Below are 21,655 nucleotides of genomic sequence, written 5' to 3'. Positions count from 1 at the left end.
AGATCTTTGAGTTTCCTGTACCTGGATAACCATATCTCTCCTCAGATTTGAGAAGTTTTCAGCCATTATTTCTTTAAATAAAGTTTCTGTCCCCTTCTTCCTCTCTTCCTCCATAATGAAATATTGTTTCTTTTGATTATGTCCCACAGTTCTTGTGGGCTTTCTTCACTCTTTTTCATTTTAATTTATTTATTCTCCTCTGACTGAATAATTTGAAAAGATCTGTTCTCAAGCTCAAAGATTCTTTTGCCTGATCAAACCTACTGTTGAAACTATCTATTGCATTTTCAATTTCATTAATTGTATTATTCATCTCCAGAATTTGTTTGGTTCTTTTGATGATTTCTAGTTCTTTGTTGAATTTCTCACTTTGTTCATGTATTGTTTTCCTGAATTCATTAATTTGTCTATCTGTGCTCTCCTGAATTTCACTGAACGTCCTTAAAAATCATTATTTTGTATTCTTTTTCAGTTAACTCACAGATCTCCATTTCTTTGGGTTCAGTTACTGTAGTATTATTTTATTCCTTTGGTGGTGTCATATTTCATTGCTTTGTCATGTCTTTGATGGATTTGCATTGATGTCTGCCCATTTGAGCATGCTGTTACCTCTTACAGTCTTTTAAAAGTGGCTTCAGTAGTAAACGACTTTCACCTAGAGGTGGCTCTAAGGGTGTCAGCTGGGTGTGATCCAGCATCTTTGGTTCCTGAGAAGGCACAGTGGTAAAGTCTCTGTCCTATTCCTTTGGCTGAGGTTGCCATTGGCCAGACTTTAGGGATTTTCTGTGGTTAAGGCTTCAGAGGCCCTGCAGGTAGTAGTACCAGGTAGGGCTATCTATATATTCAGAGGCTAAGGCTGCTAGGGTCTTCCTGTTCTCCCCTTTCCCTTTGGTTGCCCATGGGAGGACGTTCTAGCCAAGAAGATCCTTTCCAGTGCCTGGATGGATGTCCTGACACTCCTAGCCAAGAAGATCCTTCCCAGTGCCTGGACGGATGTCCTGACACTCAGAGCCCTTGGAGAATTATTGGAACCAGTGTTGTAGAATCAGGTTCATGTGAAACTACCACAGAATCTTTGTCTTGGGGCATAGGCACATTTGCTGTAGCTATGGTACTGGTGTCTAGGGTGTGGGCCTATGTAGATATATCATGGAACCAGTACCTAGGTCTCAAGGGCTCACTGCTATAATTCCAGCTGGTGGGAGAGAATGCAGCACTGGCATTCAAGCCCCGAGATGACAAGGTGCAGTTGTGGCTTGGGTCCAGGGATAAGATGCTGTGGTAGCACAGCCTGGAGATGGTGAGTCAAAGTTTCAACTATGTCCTCCAAGGGCAGTCACAGGACGGCAGCAACACAACTCATGGTAGTCTATGAAAGGCATATATTGGGATTTAGGGAGCTGGGCACAGCAGTGGCAGCACAGCCCTGGCAATTCCAGTTCAGAGCCATGTGACCTAGGATCCAAGGGATGAAGCTCAGGGCAATGAGCTTGGCTCCAGCTATGATGGGTCAGAGACCCAACTTGAAACCTTAGAGGTAGGATTCAGGTCAACAGTAGCACCCTGGCAATGATGGTTCAGAGTCTTCACCTGGGGACTTTCAGGTGGAGCTCAGTGTAGAAGCAGCCTGGTCCCAGCAATGGGTCAGAGCTACAACCTACCATTGGGCTGGGGAAAATGGGGCTCAGGATAGTAGCAGCACACCTGGCAATGATGGGGCATGGCCTGGAACCCAGGGGGCAGAGTTCAGGGAAATGACAGCCCATCTCAGCAATGACAGTTTAGAGTCTTGACCTGAGATGGGGGTTGGCCAGGACAGTAGTAGCACTCTTTGCAATAACAACCCAGAGCCAGGACATGGAACCTGGTGAGTGGGGATAAGGAAGTCAGCAGCAGGGCCCAAATAATGACTGTCAAAGCACAACTTGTGACCTGAGTGGGGGGGAACTCAGGGTATTGGAGGCTGTCCTGGTAATGGTGAGACAAATGGTGACCTGGGGACAGGGGTTGGTAAGAGCAGTGACAGCTCCAGTTTCATGTATTATCAGGTACTCTGATGCCAGATCTCTGAGAATAGGGCATAGAAGCAACTGGGCCCCCTGAAGGTAAGTGTTACCTCGGAAACAACTCCATCCTGGGGGATAGATGAAGACAGGGACATTCCATGCTCTGTAAGCTGAGATCAGCATCAGTGAAGACTGTGGGAGATGTCTATAGCAAAAGCTGCAAATATTCACAATGGTGAGGCTTCCTAGAGTTCTCCTGCTCTCCTCCCTGTGTGGTGAACTCCTTATGAGGGCATTCTTCCAGGAGTTGAGCAGATCCTGACTAGGGGATGGGATGATACAGGTAACATTCTTCCTGTACTTTTCTATGTGGCCATCCTCAATTTTTGAGCTCCTTGGATTTTTGCTGGTTATTTTTTATCTAGAGTTTTCCCTGCACTATTTTCTTCAGTTTATAGTTGTTTATGGTTCTTGTTAGTTTTCTTCTTTTGTTGGGGTGAGATGAGTTTTGGGATTTCATAGCCCTCCATCTTGCTGATGTCATTTCCTGCACAGTAATTTTAATTTTTTTAAGTTTATTTATTTATTTTTGAGAGAGAGATGGTGAGAGAGAGGGGCATAGAGAGAGGGAGAGAGAGAGAGAATCTAAAGCAAGCTCTGCCCTGGCTGAAAATCATGAACTATGAGATCATGACCTGAGCCAAGATCAAGAGTCAGGTTTTGGCGCATTTAGTCCATTTACATTCAGTGTTATTATAGAAAGATATGGGTTTAGAGTCATTGTGATGTCTGTATGTTTTATGTTTATAGCGATGTCTCTGGTACTTTGTCTCACAGGATTCCCCTTAGGGTCTCTTGTAGGGCTGGTTTAGTGATGACAAATTCCTTCAGTTTTTGTTTGTTTGGGAAGACGTTTATCTCTCCTTCTATTCTAAATGACAGACTTGCTGGATGAAGGATTCTTGGCTGCATATTTTTTTCTGCTCATCACATTGAAGATCTCCTGCCATGCCTTTCTGGCCTGCCAGGTTTCAAAAGAGAGATCAGTCATGAGTCTTATAGGTCTCCCTTTATATGTGAGGGCCCGTTTATCCCTTGCTGCTTTCAGAATTTTCTCTTTATCCTTGTATTTTGCCAGTGTCACTCTGATATGTCGTGCAGAAGATCGATTCAAGTTACATCTGAAGGGAGTTCTCTGTGCCTCTTGGATTTCAATGCCTTTTTTCTTCCCCAGTTCAGGGAAGTTCTCAGCTATTATTTCAAGTACCCCTTCAGCACCTTTCCCTCTCTCTTCCTTCTCTGGAATACCAATTATGTGTAGATTATTTCTCTTTAGTGTATCACTTAGTTCTCTAATTTTCCCCTCATACTCCTGGATTTTTTATCTCTCTTTTTCTCAGCTTCCTCTTTTTCCATAATTTTATCTTCTAGTTCACCTGTTCTCTCCTCTGCCTCTTCAGTCCAGGCCGTGGTCATTTCCATTTTCTTTTGCATGTCGTTTAAAGCATTTTTCAGCTCCTCCTGACTGTTCCTTAGTCCCTTGATCTCTGTAGCAAGAGATTCTCTTCTGTCCTCTATCCTGTTTTCAAGCTCAGAGATTAATTTTATGACTATTATTCTAAATTCACTTTCTGTTATATTATTTAAATGCTTTTTGATCAGTTCATTAGCTATTGTTATTTCCTGGAGATTCTTTTGAGGGGAATTCTTCCGTTTGGTCATTTTGGATAGTCCCTGGAGTGCTGGGGACCTGCAGGGCACTTCCCCTGTGCTGTGGTGTATAACTGGAGTTGGTGGGCGGGGCTGCAGTCAGACCTGATGTCTGCCTCCAGCCCACTGCTGGGGCCACAGTCAGACTGGTGTGGCCCCTCTCTAAGGGTGGGATTCACTGTGGGATGGCATGGCCCGTCTGGGCTACTTTCACACTGCCAGGCTTGTGGTGCTGGGGATCTGGCATGTTAGCTGGGGTGGGTAGGCAAGGCGCACGGGGGCAGGAGGGGCAGGCTTAGCTCGCTTCTCTTTAGGTGATCCACTTCAGGAAGGGCCCTGTGGCAGCGGGAGGGAGTCAGACCCGCTGCCGGAGGGGTGGCTCCACAGAAGCACAGCGTTGGGTGTTTTCGCAGTGCAAGCAAGTTCCCTGACAGGAACTGGTTCCCTTTGGGATTTTGGCTGGGGGATGGGCGGGGGAGATGGTGCTGGCAAGCGCCTTTGTTCCCCGCCAAGCTGAGCTCTGTCATCCCTGGTCTCAGCAACTCTCCCTCCCTTTGTCCTCTAGCCTTCCCGCTTTCCGAGCAGAGCTGTTAACTTATGACCTCCCAGATGCTAATTCCCGCTTGCTGTCAGAGGACACTCCGTCCAGCCCCTCCGCTTTTGCAAGCCAGACTCGGGGGCTCTGGTTGGCCGGCAGGCTGCCCCTCTGCCCCAGCTCCCTTCCGCCAGTCCGTGAAGCGCGCACTGCCTTGCCGCCCTTCCTACCCTCTTCCTTGGGCCTCTTGTCTGCGCTGGGCTCTGGAGACTCCATTCTGCTAATCCTCTGGTGGTTTTCTGGGTTATTTAGGCAGGTGTAGGTGGAATCTAAGTGATCATCAGGATGCGCGGAGAGCCCAGCGTCCTCCTATGCAGCCATCTTCCAACGATCAAGAAAAATTATTTTTACCACTTTTTTTGATATACTAAATTTTTATTTGTTCATCAGTTGATGGACATTTGGGCTGTTTCCACATTTTGGCTATTATGAATAATGATGCTAGAGGGAGGTGGGTGGGGGGATGGGCTAAATGAGCCCATTAAGACTGGGCATTAAGGAGGGCACTTGTTGAGATCAGCACTGGGTGTTAAATGTAAGAGATGAATCACTGAGTTCTACTCCTGAAAGCAATACTACACTGCATGTTAACAAACTTGAATTTAGAGAACTTGGGGAAGATGGCGGCGTAGGAGGACACTGAGCTCATCATGTCCTGCGGATCACTTAGATTCCACCCACACCTGCCTAAATAACCCAGAAAATCGCCAGAAGACTAGTAGAACGGATTCTCCAGAGCCAAGTGTAGACGAGAGGTCCATGGAAGAGGGTAGGAAGGGGAGAGAAGTGGTGCACACTACACGGACTGGCAGGAGGGAGCTGGGGCAGAGGGGCAGCCTGCTGGCAAAGCAGAGCCCCCAAATCTGGCTTGCAAAAGCAGAGGGGCTGGATGGGGTGTGTTCTGACAGCAAGCAGGACTTAACATCTGGAAGGTTATAAGCTAACAGCTCTGCTTGGAGAACCGGAGGGCTGGAAGACAATGGGAGGGAGAGTTGTTGAGCTCCGGACAACAGAGCTCAGCTTGGTGGGGAACAAAGGCGCTCACCAGTGCCATTTCCCTCGCCCATCCCCCAGCCAAAATCCCAAAGGGAACCAGTTCCTGCCAGGGAACTTGCTTGCACTGTGAAAACACCCAACACTGTGCTTCTGTGGATCCATCCCTCCAGCGGGTCTGACTCCCTCCAGGTGCCGCAGGGCCCCTCCCGAAGTGGACCTCCGAAAGAAAAGAGAGTGGAGCCTACCCCTCCCTCCCCTGTGCACCTTGCTGATCCACCCCAGCTAATATGCCAGATCCCCAGCACCACAAGCCTGGCAGTGTGGAAGTAGCCCAGACAGGCCACGCCACCCCACAGTGAATCCCACCCCTAGGAGAGGGGAAGAGAAGGCACACACCAGTCTGACTGTGGCCCCAACGGTGGGCTGGGGGCAGACATCAGGTCTGACTGTGGCCCCACCCACCAAAGCAAGTTATTCAAGACAGCACAGGGGAAGTGCCCCACAGTTCCGCACCACTCCAGGGGCTATCCAAAATGACGAAACGGAAGACTTCCCCTCAAAAAAACCTCCAGGAAATAACAACAGCTAACTAATTGATCAAAAACTATTTAAGCATTATAACAGAACAAGAACTTAAAATAATATTCATAAAATTAATCGCTGGGCTTGAAAACAGTATAAAGGACAGCAGAGAATCTATTGCTACAGAGATCAAGGACTAAGGAACAGCCAGGAGGAGCTAAAAATGCCATTAATGAGCTGCAAAATAAAATGGAGATGACCACATCGGATTGAAGGGGCAGAGGAGAGAATAGGTGAACTAGAAGATAAAATTATGGAAAAAGAAGAAACTGAAAAAAAGATAAAAAAAAATTCAGCAGTATGAGGGGAAAATTAGAGAACTAAGTGATGCACTAAAGAGAAATAATATACGCATAATTGGTATTCCAGAGGAGGAAGAGAGAGGGAAATGTGCGAAGGTGTACTTGAAGAAATCATAGCTGAGAACTTCCCTGAACTGGGGAAGAAAAAAGTCATTGAAATCCAAGAGGCACAGAGAACTCCCTTCAGACGTAACTTGAATCGATCTTCTGCACGACATATCATAGTGAAACTGGCAAAATACAAGGATAAAGAGAAAATTCTGAAAGCAGCAAGGGATAAACGTGCTCTAACATATAAAGGGAGACCTATAAGACTCGTGACCGATCTCTCTACTAAAACTTGGCAGGCCAGAAATGAATGGCAGGAAATCTTCAATGTGATGAACAGAAAAAATATGCAGCCGAGAATCCTTCATCCAGCAAGTCTGTCATTTAGAAGAGAAGGAGAGATAAAGGTCTTCCCAAACAAACAAAACTGAAGGAATTCGTCCCCACGAAACCAGCCCTACAAGAGATCCTAAGGGGGAACCTGTGAGACAAAGTACCAGAGACATCGCTACAAGCATGAAACCTACAGATATCACAATGACTCTAAACCCATATCTCTCTATAATAACATTGAATGTCATTGGACTAAATGTGCCAACCACAAGACATAGGGTATCAGAATGGATAAAAACACAAGACCCATCTATTTGCTGTCTACAAGAGACTCATTTTAGACCTGAGGACACCTTCAGATTGAAAGTGAGGGGATGCAGAACTATTTATCATGCCACTGAGAGTCAAAAGAAAGCTGGAGTAGCCATACTTATATCAGACAAACTAGATTTTAAATTAAAGGCTGTACCAAGAGATGAAGAAGGGCATTATATAATAATTACAGGGTCTATCCGTCAAGAAGATCTAACAATTATAAAGGTCTATGCGCTGAATACGGGAGCCCCCAAATATATAAAACAATTACTCACAAACATAAGCAACCTTATTGATAAGAATGTGGTAATTGCAGGGGACTTTGACACCCCACTCACAGCAATGGATAGATCATCTAGACACACGGTCAATAAAGAAATGAGGGCCTTGAATGATACATTGGATCAGATGGAGTTGACAGATATATTTAGAACTCTGCATCCCAAGCAACAGAATATACTTTCTTCTCGAGTGCACATGGAACATTCTCCAAGATAGATCACATACTGGGTCACAAAACAGCCCTTCATAAGCATACAAGAATTGAGATCATACCATGCATACTTTCAGACCACAATGCTATGAACCTTGAAATCAACCACATTAAAAAGTCTGGAAAACTTCCAAAAGCATGGAGGTTAATTTTTTTTCAACGTTTTTTATTTATTTTTGGGACAGAGAGAGACAGAGCATGAATGGGGGAGGGGCAGAGAGAGAGGGAGTCACGGAATCGGAAACAGGCTCCAGGCTCCGAGCCATCAGCCCAGAGCCTGATGCGGGGCTCGAACTCACGGACCGCGAGATCGTGACCTGGCTGAAGTCGGACGCTTAACCGACTGCGCCACCCAGGCACCCCCCAAAAGCATGGAGGTTAAAGAACACCCTACTAAAGAATGAATGGGTCAACGAGGCAATTAGAGAAGAAATTAAAAAAAAATATATGGAAACAAATGAAAATGAAAATACAACAATGCAAACGCTTTGGGACGCAGCGAAGGCAGTCCTGAGAGGAAAATACATTGCAATCCAGGCCTATCTCAAGAAACAAGAAAAATCCCAAATACAAAATCTAACAGCGCGCCCAAAGGAAATAGAAGCAGAGAAGCAAAGACATCCCAAACCCAGCAGAAGAAGAGAAATAATAAAGATCAGAGTAGAAATAAACAGTATGGAATCTTAAAAAACTGTAGAGCAGATCAACGAAGCCAAGACTTGGTTTTTTGAAAAAATAAGCAAAATTGATAAATCTCTAGCCAGGCTTCTCAAAAAGAAAAGGGAGATGACCCAAATAGATAAAATCATGAATGAAATGGAATTATTACAACCAATCCCTCAGAAATACAAGCAATTATCAGGGAATACTATGAAAAATTATATGCCAACAAAGTGGACAACCTGAAAGAAATGGACAAATTCCTAATCACCCACACACTTCCAAACCTCAAACAGGAGGAAACAGAAAGCTTGAACAGACCCATAACCAGCGAAGAAATTGAATCAGTTATCAAAATCTCCCAACAAATAAGCATACAGGACCTAATGGCTTCCCGGAGGAATTCTACCAGACATTTAAAGCAGAGATAATACCTACCTTTTCAAGCTATTCCAAAAAATAGAAAGGGAAGGAAAACTTCCAGATTCATTCTATGAAGCCAGTATTACTTTGATTCCTAAACCAGACAGAGACCCAGTAAAACAAGAGAACTAAAGGCCAATATCCCTGATGAATATGGATGCAAAAATTCTTAATAAGATATTAGCAAATCGAATTCAACAGCATATAAAAAGAATTATTCACCGTGATCAAGTGGGACTCATTCTGGGGTGCAGGGCTGGTTCAATGTTCGCAAATCAATCAATGTGATACATCACATTAATAAAAGAAAAGATAACAACCATATGACCCTGTCAATCAATGCAGAGAAAGCATTTGACAAAATTCAGCATGCTTTCTTAATAAAAACCCCCGAGAAAGTCGGGATAGAAGGAATATACATAAACATCATAAAAGCCATTTATGAAAAGCCCACAGCTAATATCATCCTCAATGGGGAAAAAACTGAGAGCTTTCCCCCTGAGATCAGGAACACGAGAGGGATGTCCACTCACACCGCTGTTATTTAACATAGTGTTGGAAGTGCTAGTATTAGCAATTAGACAACAAAAGGAAATCAAAGGCATCAAAATTGGCAAAGATGAAGTTAAGCTTTCACTTTTTGCAGATGACATGATAACATACATGGAAAATCCGACAGACTCCACCAAAAGTCTGCTATAACTAATACATGAATTCAGCAAAGTTGCAGGATAAAATCAATGTACAGAAATCAATTGCATTCTTATACACTAATAATGAAGCAACAGAAAGACAAAGAAAGAAACTGATCCCATTCACAATTGCACCAAGAAGCATACAATACCTAGGAATAAATCTAACCAAAGATGTACAAGATTTGTATGCTGAAAACTATAGAAAGCTTATGAGGGAAATTGAAGAAGATATAAAGAAATGGAAAAACATTCCATGGTCATGGGTTGGAAGAATAAATATTGTCAAAATGTCAATACTACCCAAAGCTATCTACATATTCAGTGCAATCCCAATCAAAATTACACCAGCATTCTTCTCGAAGCTAGAATAAACAGTCCTAAAATTCATATAGAACCACAGAAGTCCCAAATAGCCAAAGTAATTTTGAAGAAGAAGACCAAAGCAGGAGGCATCACAATCCCAGACTTTAGCCTCTACTACAAAGCTGTAAGCATCAAGACAGCATGGTATTGGCACCAAAACAGACACATAGACTAATGGAATAGAATAGAATCCCCAGAAGTAGACCCCCAAAGTATGGCCAACTAATCTTTGACAAAGCAGGAAAGAATATCCAATGGAAAAAAGACAGTCTCTTTAACAGATGGTGCTGGGAAAACTGGACAGCAACTTACATGAGAATGAAACTAGACCACTTTCTTACACCATTCACAAAAATTAACTCAAAATGGATTAAGTACTTTAATCTGAGACAGGAAACCATCAAAACACTAGAGGAGAAAGCAGGAAAAGACCTCTCTGTCCTCAGCCACAGCAATTTCTTATTTGACACTTCCCCAAAGGCAAGGGAATTAAAAGCAAAAATGAACTATTGGGACCTCATGAAGATAAAAATCTGCACAGCAAAGGAAACAACCAACAAAACTAAAAGGCAACCAACGGAATGGGAAAAGATATTGGCAAACGACATGTCGGACAAAGGGCTAGTATCCAAAATCTATAAAGAGTTCACCAAACTCCACACCCAAAAAACAAATAATCCAGTGAAGAAATGGGCAGAAAACATGAATAGACACTTCTCTAAAGAAGACATCCGGATGGCCAACAGGCACATGAAAAGATGCTCAACGTTGCTCCTCATCAGGGAAATACAAATCACAACCACACTCAGATATTACCTCACGCCAGTCAGAGTGGCCAAAATGAACAAATCAGGAGACTATATGCTGGAGAGGATGTGGAGAAACAGGAACCCTCTTGCACTGTTGGTTGGAATGCAAACTGGTGCAGCCACTCTGGAAAACAGTGTGGAGGTCCCTCAGAAAATTAAAAATAGACCTACCCTATGACCCAGCAGTAGCACTGCTAGGAATTTACCCAAGGGATACAGGAGTACTGATGCATAGGGGCACTTGTACCCCAATGTTTGTAGCAGCACTCTCAACAATAGCCAAATTGTGGAAAAAGCCTAAATGTCCATCAACTGATGAATGGATAAAGAAATTGTGGTTTATATACACAATGGAGTACTACGTGGCAATGAGAAAGAATGAAATATGGCCCTTTGTAGCAACGTGGATGGAACTGGAGAGTGTGATGCTAAGTGAAATAAGCCATACAGAGAAAGACAGATACCATATGTTTTCACTCTTATGTGGATCCTGAGAAACTTAACAGAAACCCATGGGGGAGGTGAAAGAAAAAAAAAATGAAAAAAAAGAGGTTAGAGTCAGAGAGAGAGCCGAAGCATAAGCGACTCTTCAAAACTGAGAACAAACTGAGGGTTGATGGGGGGTGGGAGGGAGGGAAGGGTAGGTGATGGGCTTTGAAGAGGGCGTCTTTTGGGATGAGCACTGGGTGTTGTATGGAAACTAATTTGACAATAAATTTCATATAATAAAAAAATTAAAAAAACAAACTTGAATTTAAATACATAAGTTTTTTTTTCACATAAAAGTTCTTAGTTTATTAATCCTCTCATGAAAAATCTGCACAAACGCCAGATAGTCCCTGAAGCATCTTTACTCCTTCTGTTGTCCAATCTCCAGCTCACTTTTTGCCAGCACCAACATTAGCTTTTGCAGTTCCCCTGACTTTCTTCATTCGGTTCTTGCGTTCCTTCCGCTGTTTTCTCGACGTCTTTTTCTTCTCATACAAGCCATGTCGTGCAAGTCTATGTTTGGGTTCATTTTTCTTTGCATAATCCAAGGAATCATAAATCATGCCAAAGCCAGTTGTCTTGCCACCTCCAAAATGGGTTCTGAATCCAAATACAAAGATGACATCTGGTGTGGTCTTGTACATTTTGGCTAGTTTTTCCCGAATTTCTGTTAGGTACTGTTGTCTTTCCGGGGTGAAGAACATCGATGACCATCTGTTTCCGCTGAAGTAGTCGGTTGGTCATGAACTTCCTGGTCCGGATAGTTACTGTGTCATTCATGATGGCGGTCGAGCTTTAGGCAGCCAGGGAGGAAAAAAAAATACATAAGTTTATTTTAAAAAAGAGGGAAAGTAAGAAGCATTGGCAAAGACTTGGAGAAATTGGATCCCTTTTATATAGCTGGTGGGAATGGAAAATGGTGCAGCTACTATGGGAAACAGTTTGCCACTTCTTCAAAAAGGTAAACATGGCATTTTCATATGACCCAGCAATTTCACTACTAGGTGAATACCAAGAAGAATTGTACACTCATTTTCAGAGCATCAATATTCACAATGGCCAAAAGGTAGAAAACGCATAAATATCCATTAACAGATGAGTGCCTAATAAGCAAATTGTGGTATATACATATAATAGAATATTATTCAGCCTCAAAAATGGAGTACTGAAATATGCTATAATGTGGATGAACCTGGAAAACATGTTAAGTGAAAGAAGCCAGACACAAAAGACTACATATTGTATGATAACATTTATATGAAATATCTTGAATGGCTAAATCCATAGAAATAGAATGCAGATTGGTGGTTGCCAGGGGCTGCAGGACAGAGAGAATAACAAGCATGTGCTTAATGTTTACAGGATTTTCTTCTGGGGTGATGAAAATTTTTTAGATTTATGTAGAGGTGGTAGTTTCCCAACATTGTGAATGTATTGAATGCCACTGAATTGTTCACTTTAAACTGGTTAATTTTATGTGAATATCACTTCAGTTAAAAAGAAATGTTTTTAAAAAGGTTTAACAGAATAACCCTATGACTTAGCATTTCTACCCATAGATATCTCCCCAAGAGAAATGGAAACCTATGTCCACACAAAAATGTGTACAAAAAGTGCCTGTCTTTCAAAAGTGTCTCATTACATTTTCAGAAGTTTTTTTTTGGGGGGGAGAGGCAGAGAAAGGAATGAACAACCCTCAATGTATATGGTGCTTTACCATTTGCAAAGTGAATTTTTGTTCATTGTCTTATTTACTTATTTCTTCCATAAACTTTATAAGGTAGGAAATCATTATCCCCATCTTATGAGGAAATATGTTACACAATCATTTATTTGCAAGGCCAGGACTAAAACTGTTCATTTGACCCTAATCCTATGGACTTACCACTATTCCATGTTTAGAACTAAAAAAATGACTAAATCAACCTTACCTACACATAGTATATTAGTAACATGATTTTAATGTTTAAATAATGGATTATTGATGTTAAATCCAACTGGTAATAACAGAGATGAGGCAAAACAGTCATGGGTGCATCAGTTTTATCAACCTAATAAGTATGTGGCTTTGAACAATTTCTTCCTCTCATCAGTGTCTTATGTGTTTCATCTGTAAAATGAAAAAAAAATATATGTGATCTCTAAGGCTCTCCCATAATCCTGATATACCATGATTCTTTGTTGTTCTCCCAAACTTCTTTGGATTGGAACAAACTAGAGCATTTTTAGCTTGTTGCAGTTGAGTTATTGAAGAAGAGAGTTCTGACTTGGGTTCTAGATTAAACCATGTTCCAGTTCCCCATGAAATAATGTAGTGCACATTAGGAGAAAAACAATAGCAGTAACCAAGGGCAAAATCATAGAGAAATCTATTGAAATTTGTATTAGAGTGATATTTAGCATTGATTTTTTTTTTACTTAAAAGTTTAAAAATTATTAGTGTAGAATGCTGCTAGCATAATTAACACAACAGCAATGAATGGAAATGCATTGTCATGGAAGTTAGTATTTTAGTAAGAGAGGTGGCATAGTGTATTGGCCTCATATTCAAGAATTCTGGTCCCAAATCTTAGCTTTTCCATTAACATTCAGGGTGGTTAAAAATTATGTTCATGGGCTTTAGAATTCCCATCTATCAATCCACCTGGAGTAAATAATTTCTGAAGCCCTTTATACCTCATCTATGACTCTGTGAGAATTCTCCTTTCTATCTGCTTTCAGTAATCCAAGAAATTGTTTTTCATACAATTTGTTGACCTATTTCCTAGAAATCAAATTAGGCTAATCACAGCTAAGAGTCCCCACAGTGACGGTTGAAGGATAATGAAAAAGTGGTGTGCACAAAATCAATTGAGCCTCTCTCTCCACAGCCCATGTAAGACCAATTCAGAATATTGGTGTATTGAGCTGTCACCTGAAGGTTGTCTGTATTTATCTCTTTAGCATATTAATGCCAGTTTGTTAGCCCTGTGCTATAGTTCCCTTATCCCCCCCAGCCCCTTCCCAGTAAGGTATTTGTATCACTTCTAGTGCTCTGTCCACTAAACCAGCCAATCATCTCTACTTTTCACTGGGTTCCAGTGCCTCTCTGGCCAAAGTTTTCTTTTTGGGTTTTGGTTGATGGGTGTGCCAATATATTTGTTACTATTTGCATTTGAATAATGCATTCAAGTGCATACAGTACTATTTCAAAAAAGAGAAAACAAACTTTGAATACTTCCACATATTAAACATTAAGCCTGACAATTTTAATATATTATTTAATGTTAATACAATCTATCTGTGAAGTTATTTTAATTTGAAATATGAGAAAGCTATTATTAGAGGTGTTATATGACTTTCCTATGGTCACACTAAAAAATTCAAATACATGTCTCTAGACTTTTTAAGCTTAGGTCTCTTTTTCCTTCCATGTGTAACTATTTTATCATTTGATTCCCTCAGCAACCCTGTAATCAGGGAAAAGATTACTCACCTTGTTTTATCTTTATTATGCTCTATCACAGTACCCAAAGTAGAGGCACATAGTTGATTCTCAATAAAGATGTATTGAATAATTAAGTGAATTGAATTAGATTTATGAATTAAGGAAGTTGAGGTCCAAAATGACTTTTTCAAAGTTATCTGCTGGAGAATGGCAGTTTAGAGTGAGGACCATTCAATTTTGATGTTTCTATTCTGTAGATTTTTCTCAGGTCTTTTTAAAAATAAAATGAACTTTTCTTGCCACTAAGAATATATATTTGTGGGAAGACATACTGACTCTCTCTTATGACTCCTTCTCAACTATTATCTTATGTATGTATGTATGTATGTATGTATTTATTATTTATTTATTTATCTATTTATTTATTGAGAGAAAGAACAGAGGAGAGGGGCAGGAGGAGAAAGAGAGAATCTTAAGCAGACTCCATGCCCAATGTAGGGCTCGATCTCACTACTGTGAGATCATGACCTGAGCCAAAACCAAGATTTGGTTGCTCAACTGACTGAGCCACCCGGGTGCCCTTCTTATGTTTTTTATCAATTTGACTAATTGGATGCTAGGAACAGTTATACCTATTAATGGAAACCTTCTGGGTCCAAGGTAGGAATGGTGAAAACAGACTTAAGGAGATACAGTATTGTATCTTGCTTCATTATCTACTTTAATTCATGAATACAGCTGGCAGTAGAATCCAGGATTTCTGACTCCTAGTTTATTAGTTGATTCTATACCATGCTTTTTGATCCTTGGAAACAGCCATCTCTTTAGTTATATCCCCTTTTCTCTTAAACTACCCAGAGAGTTTCATTTTTAGTCCTGTCAAACCACAACAAGACCCTCCTCATAAAGTGAGAGTATCAGTAAACCTGGGTCTGAGTAGGTGGTTAGCAAAGTGCCTAGTACTTGGAAAGGTTTACAGAAGGCATCCAAACTGGAGAAGCAGGAGGTAGCTGAGGGTCACTAGAAAATCAGAAAACTTGGATTCTAGTCCTATTTCTGCCTTTCAAATTTCAAATTTGTGGGCAAATTTGATGGTGCCCTCTTTGAGCTTATTTCTCCATGTATAAAATGAGCAAAATTAAGGAATCTCTTAAGAGTCCCCGTAGCTTTAACATTTAATGGAGTACTATTGTTTTGTTACCCTATCTCCATAAGGTGGTGGGTAGGTAGAATAAACACACGCCAACAGTCTGATTCTATTGTTCTGTGAACTTATGCTTCTCTCAGCCAGAAGTGGGGTAAGTTCTTTGTAACACAATTTTTCTTTTTTAACTTTGAGGACTGTTCGTTCATGCACCAAAATTTGATGTATAACTTTATGCCACCGACTGTTCCCCAGAACATTGTATTAACAATTTCTGCTTGCATTTCTCCACTTTTGAGTCGGGGCTGGAGCACATGTTTGATAAATCTCTTGTCAATGCTATAGTAAGAGCTCAAGTATAGTGACCACTGTCTGCCTTTTACACAGGTAATCATCATAGCAAGTAGGAAGTGCTGATTTGGTTAAGATACAGGTCTATTTAGTTGGCCCAGTCTATTGATTGAAATTGTTTTAAAGTGTTTACACATGCAAGTGTTTTCTATTAAGAACTATTATTTTCCATCTCTGTTTCTTCCACTGTCGCAGGCTCTCTCCTAAGCACGCCCCAGATATTCCTGATGACAGCACTGACAACATCACTATATTTACCAGAATCTTAGATCGTCTTCTAGATGGCTATGACAACCGGCTGCGACCTGGTCTTGGAGGTCAGTTACTATTTTAAAATCCCTTTCTTGGCTATTGTTATCTAAAAAGAAAGATTCTTAAGGTAACTTCAGCACTCCCTTGACCAATGGGTTTAGTGTAAAGTTAAGTTTCTTCCCTCTGAGCAGTAGACATTAGTTCTAACCTTTCATTTCAATGGTCAATCTCTCTGGTATGGTTTTGGAAAATTCTGAATTTCACTTAGCTAAATGCATGTAATGTATTTTACACTAATATTTGACAAAGCCCATTTCTGGTATCAAAAGACCAATCCCTGTCTAAATGGGAGGCTTGGCCCCGGCATATCTGGGAAACATACCTTTGCTCTCAAAACCCTCAGCACATGTCAGCCTGAACTTCCAATGAGGAGCAACCTGCTGGCTAGGTGGGATCTTGGTTGGCCATTAGTTTAGTATCATTAGCCATATGATCACAATGAGATAAATGCATCAGAGTACATCATGGGCTATAATTAAATGGCAAGTATGCAAATGTATGAGTTTGATTTTTTCCTGAACCATTTGAGAACTAGTTGCAGATATCGTACCCCTTTGTCCCTAAATACTTCAATGTGCTTTTCCTTAGAACAAATAAATTAATTTACAAAATTACAATGCAATTATAAATTCAGAAAATGTAACCTGACATTATACTGTGTTCTGATCTGTAGTTGATATTCAATTTTTGCCACTTGTCCCAAAAGTGTTCTATATAGCATTTTCCATTGATATAGGATTCAAACCAGGATTATGCATAGCATTTATTTTCACATATATTCAGCCTATAATTTGGTATAATTTACTCATATTTTCTTTGTCTTTCATGGCATTAGATTTTCCTTATTCATTTTTAGAGGAAATACACAGATTTAATCATATCTTTTTAGTGCATTTTTCCAAAAGGGATATGATGTCTATTTGGCCCATTATTGGTAATGTTCACTTTGATGTTCACAGTTATTCCACTTTAAAATCACTTTTTTTTGAGTTTATAATCTATAAGTAATTTGTGAGGAAGTACTTTGAGATTATTATATTCCTAATTCAGGTTGCATGCAATCATTATAGTAACTATTAAATATTCTTACATGAATAATAACTGTTATGGTTGCAAATGGTGATTTTCTAAATGTATTATTCCTCTATATTTATTAGATGGTATTCTATTGTAAGGAAAAAAACCCTTCTCTTTAATTAGGTAACTATTATCATGAACATATGGATTCATATTTTATTCAATGAATTGTAATCCATTAATATTATTCATTTTAATTAGAATTTGTGTCCATAATTTTCCATATTTGCCTAGCAGAAGCCTATTCAAGCTGGCTTCTGTTTCCTTTTGATCTGTTCTTCACATATTTGGGGCACCTTTTTACTTTTTGGCATAACAGTATATTCCATATTTATCTTGTAATTTTCCCTTATTCCCTTCCCAGGAAGCAGCCACTTTTTCCAAGAAGACATGGCACATTTTTTGTGGGAAATTACAGTATATTTAAAGTTCAACTTCTGAGTGCTAGGTGTATTCATTGCTAGTAGGGTGTCATTGCTTTTAGAAACTTTCATCAGACAGAATTAGAAAATAAAAAAAATTAAAAATTTAATGTATATTCATATGTATTTACATATATATATATATATATATATATATATAACATGTGGATATTGTGTGTGTGTGTGTATATAGACACACATAATATATACACATACCTGTATATATTTCTATATATACATACACACACATACATATGTACAAATATGTGTGTGTGCGTGTATAATGAGTTTGTACTGATACCATTAAGTTCAGTTCAACACAGCATTCATTGATTTACTCATTTTCTTGGTCCTACAAAATACATAAAATGGTGTTGGAATTACTATATCCATACCATTATAATAAACTCACTTATTAAGTAAAGTTGAAGATATGTTTGCAGTTTTTGTTGTTGTTGTTTTTAGATGAAGGATGTATGACACTTGCTTTGGTATAAATAATGATTGGATCAGGGCAATATTCCTGAGGAATAGAAGACCAGTTACAAATCAATTGCAGTTGTCCAGGATGAAAGTGATGGCTGTGGGAATGTAGAGAATTTGGTGACTGATTAAATTATGGGGCTGGTAAAAGGAGGGAGAAAAAGATAACTTCTAGGTTGTTGGCATGGATGACTGAGTGGTGCTACTTTCTACAATAAGGGACGTTGGAAGAGGGACAGTACTATTTTGTTTTATTCTGTTTCTTTTGAAGTGTGCTTGGAACAAAGAAAGCAGGGGAGTAGGTGGAAGTTAATTGGTTGTAGACATGTAGAATTTGACTACCCATGAAAAATATGGGTGGAGCTTTTGGCTTCTGGATAACATAGAGTAACAGGGACCAGATTTACCTTTATCACTAGTTTTAAGCTATTTGATCATATCCCTTTGTGAAATTTTATTCATGCTTCTTATTTTTTAATGTTTTATTTATTTTTGAGAGAGAGAGATAGAGAGAGACAGAGTGAGAGTGGGGTAGGGGCAGAAAGAGAGGGAGACACAGAATCCAAAGCAGGATCCAAGCCCTAAGCTGTCAGCACAGAGCCCAATGTGGGGCTCAGACCCAGGAATTGCAAGATCATGACCTGAGCCAAAGTCGGATGCTTAACTGGCTGAGCTACCCAGGCACCCCTACTCACATTTCTTATTTGTTGACCTTCTTGGTTTGAGAGAATTAAAACTTTTATCAAATTTAGAATGTTTTTGACCATTTTTTTCAAATAAATTTTCTGCTCCCCTTCATATAAAGAGAACATCTTCAAAGCAAACAGAGTAAAACAAAACATTGTGGCTAAAATTAACAAGTTAGGAAACAACAAATGTTGGTGAGGATGTGGAGAAATGGAGACACTTCTACCCTGTTGGTGGGAATGCAAACTGGAGCAGCCACTCTGGAAGACAGTATGGAGATTCCAGCAAAGGTTAAAAATAGAACTACCCTAAGGAAACAACAAATGTTGGTGGGGATGTGGAGAAAGGAGAACACTTCTACCCTGCTGGTGGGAATGCAAACTGGTACAGCCATTCTGGAAGACTGTATGGAAGTTCCTGAAAAGGTTAAAAATGGAACTACCCCATGACCCAGCAATTGCACTACTAGGTAGTTATCCAAAGGATATAAAAACACTGATTTAAAGGGGTACTTGCACCCCAGTGTTTATAGAAGCATTATCAACAATAGCCGAACTATGGAAAGAGCCCAAATTTCCATCAACTGATGAATGAATAAAGAAGATGTGGTATACAATAAAATATTACTCATCCATCAAAAGGAATGAAATCTTTCCATTTGCAATGACATGGGTGGAATTAGAGTGCATTATACTAAGTGAAATAAATCTGTCAGAGAAAGACAAATACCATATGATTTTACTCATATGTGGAATTTAAGAAACAAAACAGATGAACATAAGGGAAAAGAAGGAAAAATAAAATAAAATTAAAATAAAATAAAATAAAATAAAATGGGAGAGGGCAGCAAACCATAAAATACTGTTAACTATAGAGAACAAACTGAGGCTTGCTAGAGGGTATGTGGGTTGGGCAAAGGGCTTAACTGGGTGATAGACATTAAGGAGGGCACTTGTTATGATGAGCATTGGGTGTTATATGTAGGTGATGAATCACTAAATTCTATCCCTGAAACCAGTACTACACTTTATATTAAGTAACTTGAATTTAAGTAAAATATTGGAAGGAAAAATAAACATTATGTACAGAGGAACAATTTTGCTTCTTGTCAGAAATAAGCAAGCAAGAATGTAGTTAGTGACAGCTTTGAAGTACTGGAAAAAAACTGTCAATCTAGAATTCTGTAACCAGAGTTAATGTACTTTAAACATATAGGCAAAATGAATACTTTTTCAGACACTAGAAGCTGAAAAATTCATCAGCATGTCTGTACTACAAGAAATGTAAATGAAAATACGTCAGGCAGAAGGAAAACAATGCCAGATAGAAATAAGGATCTATAGAAAGGAAGGAAGAGCAACACAAATAAAAAACTGTGTGGGTAAATATAAAGCAGTTTTTTCCCCAATCTATTTAAATGATAAATGACTACTAAAGCAAAAATAATGACAGTGTATTATGTGGCTTAAAATATATATATGAGGAAAATGTATGACAACAATAGCACAGAGGCCAGGAGAAAATGAAATAGAAATGTACTGTTGAAAGGTTTTTATACTGTACATGGCATGATATAATATTACTTGTTGGCAGATTGTGATAAGGAAGTGTGCTATAGAACTTAAAGAAAAATTATAGCTAATAAAGCAAAAAAGGTTATAAAAATGTAATAATAGAAATAGTTGGTTGATAAGGCAGAAAAAGAAGAAAATGTAAAAAAAGATGAAACAAATAGAAAAGTAAGAACAACCATATGAATCATTACATTAAATATAAATAATTTAAACATCCATTTTATTTTTAAATATTTATTTATTTTGAGAGAGAGAGAAAACGTGATCAGAGGGGCAGAGAGAGAGAAAGAGAGAGGGAGAAGCCCAAGCAGGTTCCGTGCTGTCAGCGCAGATCCTGATGTGGGGCTCGAACCCATGAACTGTGAGATCATGACCTGAGCTAAAACCAGGAGTTAGACACTTAACCAACTGAATCACCTCAGCAGTCTTTAGGATCCATTTTTAAAGGCAGAGATGGTCAAATCGTATTTTTTAAAAATCAGGATGCAAAATTACTGAGAGAAACCCACCTTAAATATAAAGCTGTAAATAAAAGTAAAAGTATGGAAAATGGTACACCATGCTAACACTAATTAAAAGAAGATTGGAGTAGCTATTTTAATATCAGAAAAAGAAAATATTAGAGCAAAAAATATTGTTAGCAATAAAGAGGACCATTTTATAACAAAGGGGTCAATTCATTAAGAGTACATAATGATCCTAAATATTTATGTACCTAATCACAGAGCATCTAACCACATGTGACAAAGATTGAGAACTGAAAGGAGAAAGATATGATCTTTAGTTATAGTAGAGATTTCAACACTCCTTTCTCAATAAGCAATGTAACAGTAGACAGAAAATAGGTAAAGGTAGTAGAAACAGGAACCACAGTATCAACCAACTTGACTTGAGTGGCATTTATACAACATTCCAATCAACAACAGCAGAATATACATCCTTTTCAAATATGCCTACAACCTTTACAAAAATAGACCATATTCTTTATCATAAAAAAATTAAAAGAACTTACAGCATGCAAAGTATGTTCTCTCACCACAGTGGGAAAAATTAGAAAGTGAATATCTGGAAAATCTCAGTGTATTTGGGAACTAAATAATACAATGCTAATTAAACCATGAGTCAAAGAAGAACTCAAAAGAAAATGCAAAACGTTTTCAATTGAATAAAAAATATGTCATAAAGCGGTGATAATAGGAAAGCTGATAACACTAGATGGGTATCTCAGAAAATATTAACCTTAAATCAGTGCCCCAAGTCTTCACTTAAGAAACCAGAAAAAAAAGAAGAGGTAACAATATAATAAATTGCATGAATCAATTGGGCAAAAAATCCCTTAGACATGTCTCTGATTCTGAG

At 39.3% G+C, this 21,655-nt stretch overlaps 1 protein-coding gene and 1 pseudogene across 3 annotated transcripts in view; one reads left to right on the top strand and one right to left on the bottom strand.

Annotated features, from left to right (window-relative positions):
* GABRA3 (gamma-aminobutyric acid type A receptor subunit alpha3) overlaps nt 1–21,655 on the top strand; it is a 307,132-nt gene that overhangs the window by 113,651 nt on the left and 171,826 nt on the right. For all 3 annotated transcript variants that reach the window (XM_058712480.1, XM_058712478.1, XM_058712477.1), the window contains one exon: nt 15,937–16,058. In XM_058712480.1, coding sequence (XP_058568463.1) covers nt 15,937–16,058 — 122 coding nt within the window. The remainder of the gene's footprint in view (nt 1–15,936; nt 16,059–21,655) is intronic.
* LOC131501948 (small ribosomal subunit protein eS24-like) lies at nt 11,111–11,638 on the bottom strand (annotated as a pseudogene).

Source organism: Neofelis nebulosa, chromosome X (assembly GCF_028018385.1).
Source record: "Neofelis nebulosa isolate mNeoNeb1 chromosome X, mNeoNeb1.pri, whole genome shotgun sequence".
NCBI lineage: Eukaryota > Metazoa > Chordata > Mammalia > Carnivora > Felidae > Neofelis > Neofelis nebulosa.
Note: the sequence above shows the minus strand (reverse complement) of the source record. Positions and strands in the feature narration are given on the sequence as shown.